The sequence below is a fragment of the Aplidium turbinatum genome, chromosome 18 (assembly GCF_918807975.1).
Source record: "Aplidium turbinatum chromosome 18, kaAplTurb1.1, whole genome shotgun sequence".
Taxonomy (NCBI): Eukaryota; Metazoa; Chordata; class Ascidiacea; order Aplousobranchia; family Polyclinidae; genus Aplidium; species Aplidium turbinatum.
Window position 1 is genome coordinate 21,149,734 of NC_137489.1, and position 14,024 is coordinate 21,163,757.

Sequence of the window (14,024 nt, forward strand, 5' to 3'; positions counted from 1 at the left end):
ATATGACTTATACATATTTTAGCAGCATTTTCTTAAGTAATTAAGACCAAATTGAAAGAAACCTTTGGTTATTTCCAAGATAAAATTGACACATTATTCTTTACCTTCCAAGGCACCATTCTTGCAGACCAATTCTTTCTTTACTTTGTGGCAAGGAGGAGTCGTATCATCCTGTACAAAATAAGATCAATGAATTTCAGTTGAGACTATTTTGGCAAAGCTTCAAAGCGAAACGAACAATGAGACACTTTATTTTTATTTGCCCAACAAGAACTCCATACTATTTAAATGACATTGAGTTTATTAGAGCAAGAATAATTCTTAATGACGTCAGATTTGCCTAGATAGTCATTAGTCAAACTTCAGCTGGCTGGTGGAAAAAGTGCAACTATTGTGATTTTCGGTCCCAAACTTAGTGTTATAAAAATTTGTGGTAAATACAAACATAGGAGTCGATTACACGAGCAGGGGATGCACCTCATCGGTCTGAGACAGAATGGAGTAAAATATGTATGGCTTCCTTGGTTTTTGTATATACTGTGTGAGTGTGTGTATATGGCAGGCCTACAACTTATCTGGGCCATTATAAACTAGTTGGTTCACAATGCCCTGGATAGTTTACTCACTAAAGCTGTTGTTAAAACAAATGGATTCGACATTATCCAAAAAATCAACCTGCAGTAGTATTTCATAACTACAACGTTTCTATGACCAAAATTCTGGACGACTAGCTTCTCTCTACAAGTTGTGTTAGGCTTACCAAAAAGGAAAAGTGAATGTACTAATGGTCTTTAAAATCATGTTTTTCTAGTTTGTCTGAAAACAAAGAACTGCGGACACAAAAAATAATGGACCGACACAAAGTATGGTAGCCATTTGACCAATACATGTTTTTGAGGTTTCAGACTCAGAGCTTCATACAAGTTTCAAGAAAACAAGCTGCTTCACAAATGCCCCGGGGTTTATATTGCCCTGGTCTCCCCTATTTACAAACTATTTATGAAAACTGTCAACAGAATAAGCACCAGTCTAAACAAATACCAGCCCCCCAAACAATCAGCTTATAGAGAAGGATTCTCTTACATTGATCACATGCATGCAGTTGGGCAGATATTAGAGAAGATGAATGAATACTAACAACCCACAATGATGGCATTCCTTGACTATATAATATGAGAAGACATTTGATTCCATTAAGCACTCTTCTGTTTTTAATGCAATTCAAACTCACGGTATAAATAAAATAGTGAACATTATCAAAAATACATACACAAATGGCACTGCACAAATGAAAACAGAGAAATTAACTGATAAAATAAAGATTCAGAAAGAGGGTGCCAAGGTGACATTCTTTCACCTGTTATGTTTACAGCTGCAGTTGAAGAGATATTTAAGAGGCTGAAATCTAAGACTGGACAATGGACATGTCATTAATGGACAACTGCTGAGCAATCTCAGATTCGCAGACATCATCCTTTTTGCACAGTCAGAATGCACTAGCTGCAACAATTGCTTGAGGAACTGAACCAGGAAGAGAAACGAGATGCAATGAAGATTAACAAGAAAAGGAATAATGTGTAATGAGACAGCAGGAAACCCAGAACGGGTATTTTTATAGATGGAGAAAAAATAGAAGTGGTTGGATCAATACAAATATCTATGGAAAATGATAACACCACGAAACGACATCAAAACTGAGATTACCCAAAGGATAACATCAGGTTGAAGACGATTTGGTCAATATAGCACTTTTTTAAAGAGTTGTCATCTTAGGCGCAACAAGACTATTTATTGATTGGTTTAGTGAGAATTCGTAGTCTCATTGCTTTCATTTTGAGCCTACTTACTCTGCCATGGCATTGTTTAAGCTTGGTGAGTTCACTACAACGAAAGGTGGAAATTAAATCACAAACTGATAGAACAAGCTTACTAAAAACAAGTTATGAGTTTTTTAAACGTTTTGCAATGTAAAAACGATGCAAAACTATACATTTTTGCTACCTGGGTAGTCTTGGCCTGGCAAAAGCTTCACAACCAAACAGCAAGCACATTACTTATCGAATAGTTTTTGTACGACTACACAAATGACTTGGTTTACATTTCACATCTTATTGAGACTTGCTTGGGTTGAATGAGAGTGTTGATAAGTTGGCAAAAGCGAATGGAGTGAGGTGGTATGGGCATGTTTTGAGAAGGGATGAAGATGATGTTTTGAGAAGAGCGCTGGAGTTGCGAGTGGAGGGTCGTAGAAAACAAGGAAGACCAAAGAAAACATGGAAAAAGCAAGTTGAGGAAGAAAGCAGCAAGGTGGGCTTGACAAGAGAGGACGCGCTAGACAGATCGATGTGGAGGCAGGGTGTGAAGACGATTGCGGCACTTGGAGGTGAATCCGGCCACCCTCGGTAACGGGGACATCACCGGATTAAAACTGGACTACTACATTACCCATTTTTATGAAAGCCTATTTGGAGAGTTTGCGGAAACCCTTTATTAATTTTTCAGAAACTCCAATTATGATGAAATGTATCTTCCCTTATACCCCAGTCCTCAATCACGGTGGCCTTTCATTACTAAAACCTACTATTATGACTAGGGCAAGTTTTTGCAACTTTTGCACCTTTTTTTACTGCTTTCGGCACTCCGGCAGCTTCTTAAACTAGTGATCGATTTCGAGTAATGGGTAGTACCAAATTTAAGTCATAAGTAGAGTAGACAACCAGAAACAGACATTGCCGTCAGCTGCAGCGTGGGTCAGGTGTATGTCGGAAGGCGTACACCGATGCATAGCGCCATACGTGCCGACTTCCGGGGGGGCCGGGGGGCAGCGCCCCCCGTAAATTTATGGTTGAGGGGCAACGAAAATGGTCATTACAAGTGGTGTTTCAAAGATAAAATACTTTGCGAGAGATTTAGATCATTTAAATGGACTTAAAGAATGCCGAAAGCGAAAAATAGCAGCTGATCGCATGGCTTTCTCTAGAACGTGAATCACTATAGTACTGAGACGCGCACAGCACGCACACTCAGTCGCTCACAGTCACACACTGCTTATCTTCCCGCGCGGGAGCCTGAGGAGCAACTTCAAAGTTAAAACGCGTGGTAGCGAAAAAGCGAATGCTAGGTTGAATGTCTATTCTCATTTTACGAGTTATCCAAACGTCTGTTAGAATTTTTGTAACTTCAAACATGAAATCGATTTTAGCAAACTTTATCGAGTTGAAACTATGACACAACAAACAATTACGTGAATACAGCTTGGAAATCATACGGAATGGAAATTTCAAAGTAGAACGTAGACGTAGAGTAACTTACGCTACTGGAATAGTCACGTAACTATTCACAGCAATATTACGTAAACCAGCTAAATTAGACTACCTATTTTCAACGAGGTCTTCCCGCTGTGAGAACAATTATGATTCAACAGGACGCATTGTTTTGTTCGCAATGTGTGAGAATTAAATCGAAAACCGATAAAAGAAAAGGTTTTTAATGATTTTGGTCGCAGATATTGCCTGCATTAACGACGTATCTTACCGCTATTATCACCTAGCCAATCTGACATCGTTGTTTTATGCGGCCGCTAAGGTTTGACATCGACTTCAACGATCATGGAATGTTACGTAATAAGAACGATTATATCCTATACACGCAAAAATAAAAAAATTGATATCTTAAACAAAACAGCAAAAAGAGCTGTTTCCTCTCGTGAGCTTTGCATACTGCTCAACAAGTGTATAAAGTTTAGAATTGACAAGAAATCATTAAATTTGAAAATTAAGTTTGAATCTTTGCAAATAAACGTAGGCTATTCAAAACTTTTAATTCGTCCGACGCCATTTCACAATCTGTAATCCACGTCGGCAATGATTTTGCCGCAGCAAAAATGCGTTCACTTTGAAAACTGCCGAGCTGGAGACAACAGCTTGTCCCGTGTATAAGTTGAACCTGTCTTTTTGAGGTGAAAATCACTTGACAACATCTCGACCTATACTCGAGTATACACGGTATTCGATAAAAGACTATAAAGACTTTCGATAAAAAAAAGAAGAGATAACACTTCGCCGTTGTGAGCGCTTTGAAGGTAAGTAATTAGCAAAACGAAGTAAACTGATAGCGGGTTTCCACTATGCTTGAGATCATGATTTTTTGCGCTTTGTTTCAAAAACTTCACTTTCTTGATCGTTGTTGTTCACTCGCACGAAAAGGAAATGAATCGGCTTGTTTTCCACTGTTCCAATTATGAGCTAATAATATCAAAATTTTAGGACTAGGCGTATTGCATGCGTAAAACTAATCGTATTAATTAAATCAACATGCGTAAAACTAATTGTTTTCAATTCGTCGGCTGCGTAGCCGAGCGGTGAGAACGTCTGCGCGACGTTTGAAAGGACGTGGGTTCGACACCGCTCCGGAGCACGCGGTTGTGTCTCGGCAAAGACACTTAATGGCAAGTCAAATTAAGGGGAGCAGCTGACTCGAAGACTATATGTCACTTCGCTGCTTCCTGTCGTCTGCTGTATCGCATCTGTGATCGCAGTGTACTGTAGGCTATGTTATATGTTATCGCAATGGGCGCAAATAAAAACACGATTATTATTATTCAAGCAGCGGTTCTAATAAATTCGGTTTGCGACCTAGGTGTCAATATAAACAAGACAGTGAGCTTAATCAAAGACTATTTTAATTGAGCAAAATAGCGTTCTGATTATGACATCATCACCTTTCTCGCCCCCCCAAGGTTTTTTGAAAAGTCGGCGCCTATGCATAGCGCTCAAGTCCGCTTTCCCGCAATGCAGGATAAAGATAAACAAACAAACAAACAAACAAGCTGTTTGTAGGAATTTTATGTTGCAACTTTTTTCTATTTTTCATGCAACTTTTTACTGCAACTTTTATCAAGTATTGCACAAAATGTAAAGGAGTGATTTAAAAAACAATAAAACATGCTATAAAACTATTTCTAGTATGGTTCTATTCTCTTTCATTTGCATAACAAAGAGCTATGTGATGGATTAGCTGCATCTCAACGTTATCTATGACGCAACAGTTGACTTGCAAGCTAGAAGTTCAACAACCCCAGCCAAGCACGACAGTGCCTGAACTAAATTAGAAGTGGAAGTATGACTTGGCTTATGGCCAAGCCAGCACAAACGGAAACAGGTTGTGTCTAGTCTTTCGAGGTAAATAAATGGTAAAAAGTAGAGATGTACCGATACCAATATTTTGGCCGATACCGATATCACTTTTTTAGACCGATACCGATATTTTGGCTGATACTTTAATGTTACAAAAAGAAGCAATTTTGGTATTTGCAAGTAATTATATCAAATGCTAAATTTTACCTTACTTGCATAAACACAAGAGCACAAGATCAAAAGTAAAACCACAAGATCTTGCGCTAAAACACAAGCCGTGGCACCACCGCGGCTGACACAGTGACAAATTAGTCTAAAACCAAAAATCCCCAAAATTCAAAATTAGTTGTGTTCAAGTTTGGCGCTTACAATAAATAAATTCCAAAATATGCCACAAAACCAACCAACTTTGTAACTTTATAGAGCAGCAAGGGGAACTTCAAATGGGCAACATTAGGTGCCAAAGGGGCAATATTACGTCATTATGAGTGACAATGGACGGATTTGGAAGTCCTTGGCACTTGAAGATTCAAGAATCCAATCCCAACTCAATGTTGTATCATAATAGTAGGTTTTAGTAATGAAAGGCCACCGTGATTGAGGACTGGGGTATAAGGGAAGAAACATTACATCATAATTGGGGTTTCTGAAAAATTAATGAAGGGTTTGCGCAAACTCTCCAAATAGGCTATCATAATTGATAATAAGATGTAAAATGTAAACCAAGTCATTTGTGTAGTCGCATAAAAACTATTCGACAAGTAATGTGCAACCTAAGGGCGGTAGGCACTTTAACATACTGATGTCCCATTGAACCACGAACCATCAACCAATCAGAAGCTACGCTGTTTATGACGTCATCAAGGTTGCGTTTCTTGAAACAAAGGAAAAATGCAACTTCTCACCACTGCTATTGCTCTTGTTTGTTGTGTAATTACCAAAAAAAGTTTAAAGTAACAATCAACTCTCTGGCTGAATGCTGAAATGGTCACAATTGGACGGACAACCTAACATCTGATGGTTCGTGGTTTGGGTGCGTTCAATTGGATATCAGTATGTTTAAGTTCCTACCCCTAAGGGCGCTTGTCGTTTGGTTGAGAAAATTTTGCCACGCCAAGACTACCCAGGGACCAAAAATGTATAATTTTGCATCGTTTTTACATTGCTAAACGTTTAAAAAACCCATGTAACTTGGTTGTTTTTAGTAAGCTGGTTCTATCAGTTTGTGATTTAATTTCCACCTTTTGTTGTAATAAATTCATCAAGCTTAAATAATGTCAGAGTAAGTATGCTGCGCATTGCGCAACGAACTCCCACAGCCACAGTTATCACCACTTGCTGCTGACAAGTCAAAGAAAACATCTATGTCTTTTGATGTTGCCTATTTGCGTCACATTTTTGTGTTTTTTTTATAGTGATACTTGCTCTTGCTATTTATGTTACGTTTAGATGATGTCACGTCATTATGCCAATTTGAGATATACAGTAATTTAATTCATGACGTTGTATGGATGAAAAACTTTTACAAGTTTTATACTCCGCTGAGAGTAAAAAAGAAACACAAATGATAAATATTGGAGAAATTGAGTCTGGTTACACAACTTAAGAATCGAACAACGCAAAACTGCTGAAACAAAACGTTTTGTTTTAAAAGTGAAAGAATCACTGTAAGCAACCAATGTTAAAACGTGCGCGCAAGAAGTCATGGGAGTGTGACGTATCAAAAATTTGAACAGGTTGTTATTTTTCTACATCAATGTGACGTTAGTTACTACTTTAAAAAAATTATACCTTTGCTTCTGTAGAAAATCGGCAGCAAACGCCTTTTTTTACTAGCTGAAAACTCCAATGACTTTAAACATACCAACGAAAATAGTGATTGAAAGCAAGGATTTCGTGGTTTATGGAAAAATCCCTAATGCGTCATTGCGCAGTTCGGGAAATTCGTGGATACTACAAATCTTTCAATAGCACGTTTATTCTGGATTAAATTTGCTTCAAAGGTTTGACATGGTTAGCTCCTGCATACCTACTGATTATTTTCAGATAGTTTCATCTGAAAAAAAACACCAAACCTTGGTGTAATAGATCCCAAAAACGATGTTGGTCTATAGGACATTGATATAAATTACCAGGGGATCCGCAATTTTCCTAATTTTTATTTATTTAGTGAAGAAATATCAATCTAAACATTTTAAAGACTTGGAAACACAATAGCAGTGACGACATTACTCATCAATGCCATTACACAACGCAACAGTCGACATACGAAATTTATTAAACAAATTAAAATCAACAACCAATCCTCGAAATTAGCGACGGCACACGGCAATTGCCGTGGTTAAAGCTGCCACAAACGTCATAATGGCCATTCTGCTACGGCAATAAAACAGCTATCGCAAAATGAGCACTTAATTAGGACAAAAATTGTTCAAAATTTCTTCCTGTGTTATTTACTCGCAGCGGGAGTTTAATCACCAAGACCTCACCCCGGACTATTTTACTTGCTGTGAACACTCATGCAGTCTTTGAAATTTGCATATTTTTACTTTGTTAAAAACGTTGCCGAGGCCAAACGGCAAAAGTTGAAATTGCCTAGCCGCAATTGCTGTGAACATTTATCATGAAAATATTGTACCAAAACATGCAAAACGAAAGGCAAAAAATATACTAGAGTAGTCTATCACGACCGAACTGTTTGATTTGTTGTGATGCAGTAATACCAAAAGTATAGCGATAAAGCGAGCAACGCGATTTTCATTACGATTACGATAATTCACGTTAAATAACTTACGGGGGGGGAAGTAAGTTAGTTTTGGGTTGATTCAACGTTCGAGTTAGCACAAATCAATTTAATTTTTCCGGTGGGGCTATAATGCATAACAACAATGTCCAATAAGAAATTTACATTTGTTTTACATTAAGTCGACATCTAGGTACGTTGAATTATTATAAAATAACGTTAATTGCTCAACCAGGTACCGGCAACAAATTAATAGCTCCCTGCGAAAAGATTGCTTTGATTTACGTATAAGCTCACATAATTTCGGCACAATTGGGACACTGCGAGCAACACAAATTCTGTTTGATAAAGAACTAGTCAGAATCGGAATCATCAGATGCTGTATCGGAGGATGAGGTTGTCGCATCGTCACTGGAATACTTGAAGATGCAAAAGTGCCCGTTCATGAACGCGGGATGCCATATGATCGGAAGCATTATTTTTCTTTACTGCCGAAGAACTGTTCATCCAAATTTGTACTACTCTTTTAATTTGACCCAATGACCCGCAGCTTTTCTAATTCCGATTTGTTTCCGTCATAAAATTCTTTACAAATTTTGCAAAATACCACACTAACTTTTCCTTCTGTTACCTTTGTTTGATAACCTATAGCAGGTAAATTCCACCTTTTAACTGTATCTTCCACCATGATTTATATTCGCAACGACACCGGTAAACAATACCGTAAGCATTCGATGAAAGAATAACTTTTGCGTAACAAGCTAGTATTTACACGGTTGCAACTTTTTACAGTTCACAAGAGCATTGTCAGCGCATAAAATAGCTTGTGCAATGCTCTGGGCTACCACCGTGTGACACGATAAAGAAGCGCATAGTATTTCGTTTGATTAAAGCATACCGCAATTGCCACCACAAACCAAGGTTTGTTGATTTGGCGGTCCGGCAATGTTTTTGCCGTCGTAGATGGAAGCTAATTTCGAGGGCTGACAACACAGCAGAAGAAGCACGAAAACAACACCGTCAAAGTTTTCAAATTATCTTGATTCGCTCTGCGTGACTAAAACTCTATCAGGCTTAAACAACCATAGATGTGAAGCCAGGTCTGCTACGCCAAATTTAAAAAGGCTAATCACTCGCCTACCTCTCTTGCTAATGAATATACACCAGCTTGCAATATTCAGACACTTGTAAATTTGCCTCCGGCTCTGAACACCCCCACACTAGCCTGTATAATATACATATATCTGAATTATATCTGCATCCTAGGCAAAGGCTACTCTTCATTACACTTCCTACTTCCTCACCTTTTCTATGACCAGATCAAACCCGATATGCTAAAAGCATGGTCGTTCTTGTGCAATGTTAAAATTTCTCAAACCGCGAAACTTACTATGGCCATCTAGCGGTTGCTGTTTTAAATTTTTATTTGTCACATGGCGCTAGAGTATTATATTCCGATTCTATTGATGTTTCACCATTGTTCATTCTAGGTTCACTAGAAGAGAATTTACAGCAAAGTTAGTGCAGATGGTCAGAAAGTTTTCAATTTTATTTGGGAAAGGTCTAGGCCTAGGTGAAACACTGGGCCTAGGTGAAACCTTTGCTGATTGCTGAAATCTGAAAAGCGATTATAATCTAATTTTTAGTACAGAAATAACAATAGTAATCTTCTTACCTGTGCCATTTCAGTTTTTGAGTTTAAACAAACATTAGCCTGTTTATTTTGAAATTCGTATTTTGCGTTATTTTACTAAATATTCGTGGTTAGGGAAATCACCATATTACCTTAATTTAATCTGCAAAAAAATTTCTGAATTACAAAGAATTCCTCCATCGGTTACCACAAATACCTCAATGAAAACGTCCAAATGGAAACCAAGCAGATTGAAACCAACACATGTGTGACGTCAAAAAGAAGCAAAAAGCAATAAAGATAAGGTAACCCGTAGAAATCAAATATTTTGAAGTATTTGAGTTTAAAGTTGTTGCGATGACGACATTTACCCACCAGTTCAGAACGCTTGTTCAGAAGGTGGTTACAATCGGCATTTAGAAGAATAGCCAGTTTTTCAGCAAGAGAGAAGCCACAATTATTGCAACCACCACCACTGTAAGGCCAAGCATAGCTGTGGATGAACCAAAATATGTTTGGACAAACACCCTTGTCCTTAAGGTCCCAAACCGCCTTAGTCGTTTCACAACAACCGAGGTAATTTAGAACCTTTGGGCGTTATCAATGGTGGCTTTGTAAATAACAACCTTCTGCAAGCATTGCCCATTCAAAGGACAATCTGGTTTCACCCTACAATTGCAACCAGGCTGAGATGGTTCATTTGCAACCTGCAATATTGATTTATTGTGGGTGGATATGATGCTTGCAACATTCGAAGTACAGCTATAGCTTAGCTTAATAGTATTACGATTGAATATTTTATGCAATCAATGATGGGACGGAAAGTGTATGGAAATGAGACTAAAAAATTCCTTACTCATGTTGTACACACATGTTGTACTTACAATCTTACATGTAAGCTGAAAGGAGGATTAAACCATAAAATTTTCCGACTCCTTTTCCTATTGCACGAGTTATTAGCACAGTTGTAGCAAACTTTCTCTGTAAAACCGCTTTTCAAAAAGGCATCATCATAAACAGATGCTCCATGTCCATGCGGTTTCAGGCCTCAAAATTCACAGCATGTGATGTCCATGGGAAGTACCATCTAGATCGGTCATATTTGTCCAGCGAGAAATAACACTAATGCATAGCACGAACAATTGTGGCAAGAAAATAATTTCTACCTTGGTAGCATACTTTCAACAGCATCAACATGTGGAAAGGATATTGAACATCATATAAAAGCAGAACATTGTGCCTATGGAAGACTTAACTATCGTGTTTTCTACAACATATCCGCACAAAAATTATGGTCTTCCGGGTCTTCCTCCAATTTACGTAATTCGGCACTCTTATGATACTAACGTATACTAGGGTGGTCCAAAAAAAACTTTTTTTGTAAATGTTAATGTCTCACCCTAAAATATTGTTACCATTGATGAGAAAATGATATATGTGAATTTTCATAAAGATTGGTTGATATTTAGAGGTTGCTACCGGGGTTCAAAGTTTTGTCGTTTACCCCCATTTTAACGTTTTGAGAGGATGTGATACAGATATGATATGATACGGTACAGTAAAAAAATATGGTACAGTGCCATGGTATATTGCAAGAAAAATACAGTTTAATAATTACTCTATAGTCTGTTTATAAACTCATGTACGTCTGTATTACGAATTATACTAACTGGTCTACATATATACAAAATGTGCAACTTTGCATACTTGTGTTTAAAATTCAGAGACTAAATTTGACAATCAATAACAACTTTAGAAGACAGTAAATAAACTACATGTACATGATGTAAACTAATATACATAGTACATACATAGTTATTAACCTCTAAACCAGGGGTTCTCAACCGTGGCCCTCGGCCCCCCAAGGGGGCCACAAAGCGTTCTCAGGGGAGCCACGATAAAAGGCTTCATTAATGAATTATAACATGTATTGACAGAAACGTAGAATTGTGACACAAAAAACACTCATGTAGGTGTTAGTAACGTAAAGCTAGCTAAAAGCATGTTTTTTCATCGTATGTTCTATCTCACTGCATGTTGCATCATCTTTTGTGATTGTAACGTAACAATTAAGGATACGCTTGATTTACTGGCGTAGTCTATTACGAAAAAGAAAGCATTAAATCATTTAATCACTCGTTAACTGTTTTTATTGATTTCGTTTCGTTGTTCTTTAAACAAATACATTTTTATTTCACTCAAGGGGGCCATGGTCTTTTAGAGCCACAGTCTGGGGGGCCATGACTCAGAAAAGGTTGAGAACCACTGTCTAAACTAAACCCTTGACAGCCTGTTTCACCCTAAAAGGGTAATCATCAGAAGGTCCTCCTTTTAGGTTAAAACAGGCTGTCAAGGGTTTAGAGAGTAATAACTATATATATTTGATTTATTTCGCTCTGCTTGGCTTTTTGCTTGGCATTGAGCATTTTTTGCAGTATTAATAGTTTTTATTGTTTAGTACATACATATAGGAATTATTGCGCGAGGGTCTTTCTACTACAGTCTGGATATCGGTAATCAGCGACGACGCGCAAAAGATACTGTTTTTGTTCTTCGTCACATGTGTGTAATGTGTTGTATTCCGTGATCAACGCCACTCCACGCTCGGCAATGTCATTTACAACCTTCATTTCACTCACAATTGCTCTCGCTCTTTGATACGTGTCATTGGTCTTCCAGTTTTCTGGGTCTATCTCCAAAAATGATGAAGACAAATTCAGGGCCTTAAAATCGGTTTGTATTTGATGTAGCAAAAACTTTCAAACTTTTGTCTGCAATTTCTTTGTGGCCAATTACAGCTTTTTTACTAGGCTGTACTCCTTCGTCACATGTCTTTATTGGAGTCATCATCTTCCGTTTAGTGTCTGATGATAAAGAATTATCAAAGAATGCCAACGCGATAAGCTCCTCTCCCAGGTACCACAAATGACGCAACATCTTGTTCACTGCGGCCTTTGCCATCTTTGAATGAATATCCTTGTACTGATCGAGTTGTTGAGAAATGCGAGATCCTGAGATAGTGCAAGAATCGGCGATGGGGCGAGAAACCAAGCTTTCACGTACACTCTCACAACAAACACACAGATATTGCGCAAAGCGACATCCTCCCTTTTAGTCAACGTGTACTGTTTTCGGTACATCCCAACTTTGAGTGCATAGATGGCTTTCGCCATCCACCAGGCACGATGAAGGGCACCAGGAGCCATGATTTTGATGCCACGAAGAGGAACTCTACCCAAGAATATGATGGTCAACTCAAGGAGCTCTGTAGTCGTCACAATGTTGCTGTATTAACAATTTTCATTAGCGAAGGTTCTTATGGCATCTGCTACGTCTGTCACATGCTTTAAAGCCTCGTCGTTAGTTCACGCACATTGTACATCATCTTTAGCAATGAATGACCATTTCATTTGAAAACGCTTGAAGAGTAGAATGTCCGGACCAGTCGAACGACCCATCACACATGAAAATATTGCCTCGAGAACTATCTCGTGAATACGATGACGGCAGGCCAAATACAACAAGTCTTTGGTTTTCAAATAAAGTGGTCATTCATTGATTTTGTTACATCAAATACAAACAGATTTTTTAAGGCTCTGAATTTGTCTTCATCATTTTTGGAGATAGATCCAGATAACTGGGAAACCAATGACGCGTATCAAAGAGCGAGAGCAATTGTGAGTGAAATGAAGGTTGTAAGTGACATTGCCGAGCGTGGAGTGGCGTTGATCACGGAATACAACACATTACACACATGTGACGAAGAACAAAAACAGTATCTTTTGCGTGTCGTCGCCGATCACCGTCACTCCGTCAGCGATATCCAGACTGTAGTAGAAAGACCCTCGCGCAATAATTCCTGTATGTATGTACTACGTATATTAGTTTACATCATGTACATTTGTACATGTAGTTTATTTGTTGTATTCTAAAGTTGTTAATGAATGTCCAATTTAGTCTCTGAATTTTAAACACAAGTATACAAAGTCGCAGCGGTGACGCGCTCGCTTTCCAATTATGCAATCCTGGTTCGACTCCCGGCTTATACTGATTGTTGACAAACACCGCCCACGCCCACCTCTACCCAGGGTGTAATATATTGGGTGGGCGTAGTTGCTGAAGTAAAGGCGGCCAAGAGAAAGGAACTGGCCACCCTACTCTCGTTAGTGCCGAAGGCTTAGTATAATGAGAACCTCATCCCTCGATGCTTGTATTCAAGTATGGGACTCACCTTTACCTTATACAAAGTCGCACATTTCGTACATGTACACCAGTATATAATTCGTAATACAGACACATGAGTTTATAAACAGACTATAGAGTAATTATTAAACTGTATTTTTCTTGCAATATACCATGGCACTGTACTGTATTTTTTACTGTACCGTATCATATCATATCCTCTCGAAACGTTAAAATGGGGGCAAACGACAAAACTTTGAACCCCGGTAGCAACCTCTAAATATCAACCAATCTTTATGAAAATTCACATATGTCATTTTCTCATCAATGG

General features: G+C 38.2%; 1 protein-coding gene across 3 annotated transcripts in view; it reads right to left on the reverse strand.

Annotated features, from left to right (window-relative positions):
• LOC145787768 (WD repeat-containing protein 3-like) overlaps nt 1–14,024 on the reverse strand; it is a 168,818-nt gene that overhangs the window by 128,334 nt on the left and 26,460 nt on the right. For all 3 annotated transcript variants that reach the window (XM_082599589.1, XM_082599590.1, XM_082599587.1), the window contains exon 6: nt 105–171. In XM_082599589.1, coding sequence (XP_082455715.1) covers nt 105–171 — 67 coding nt within the window. The remainder of the gene's footprint in view (nt 1–104; nt 172–14,024) is intronic.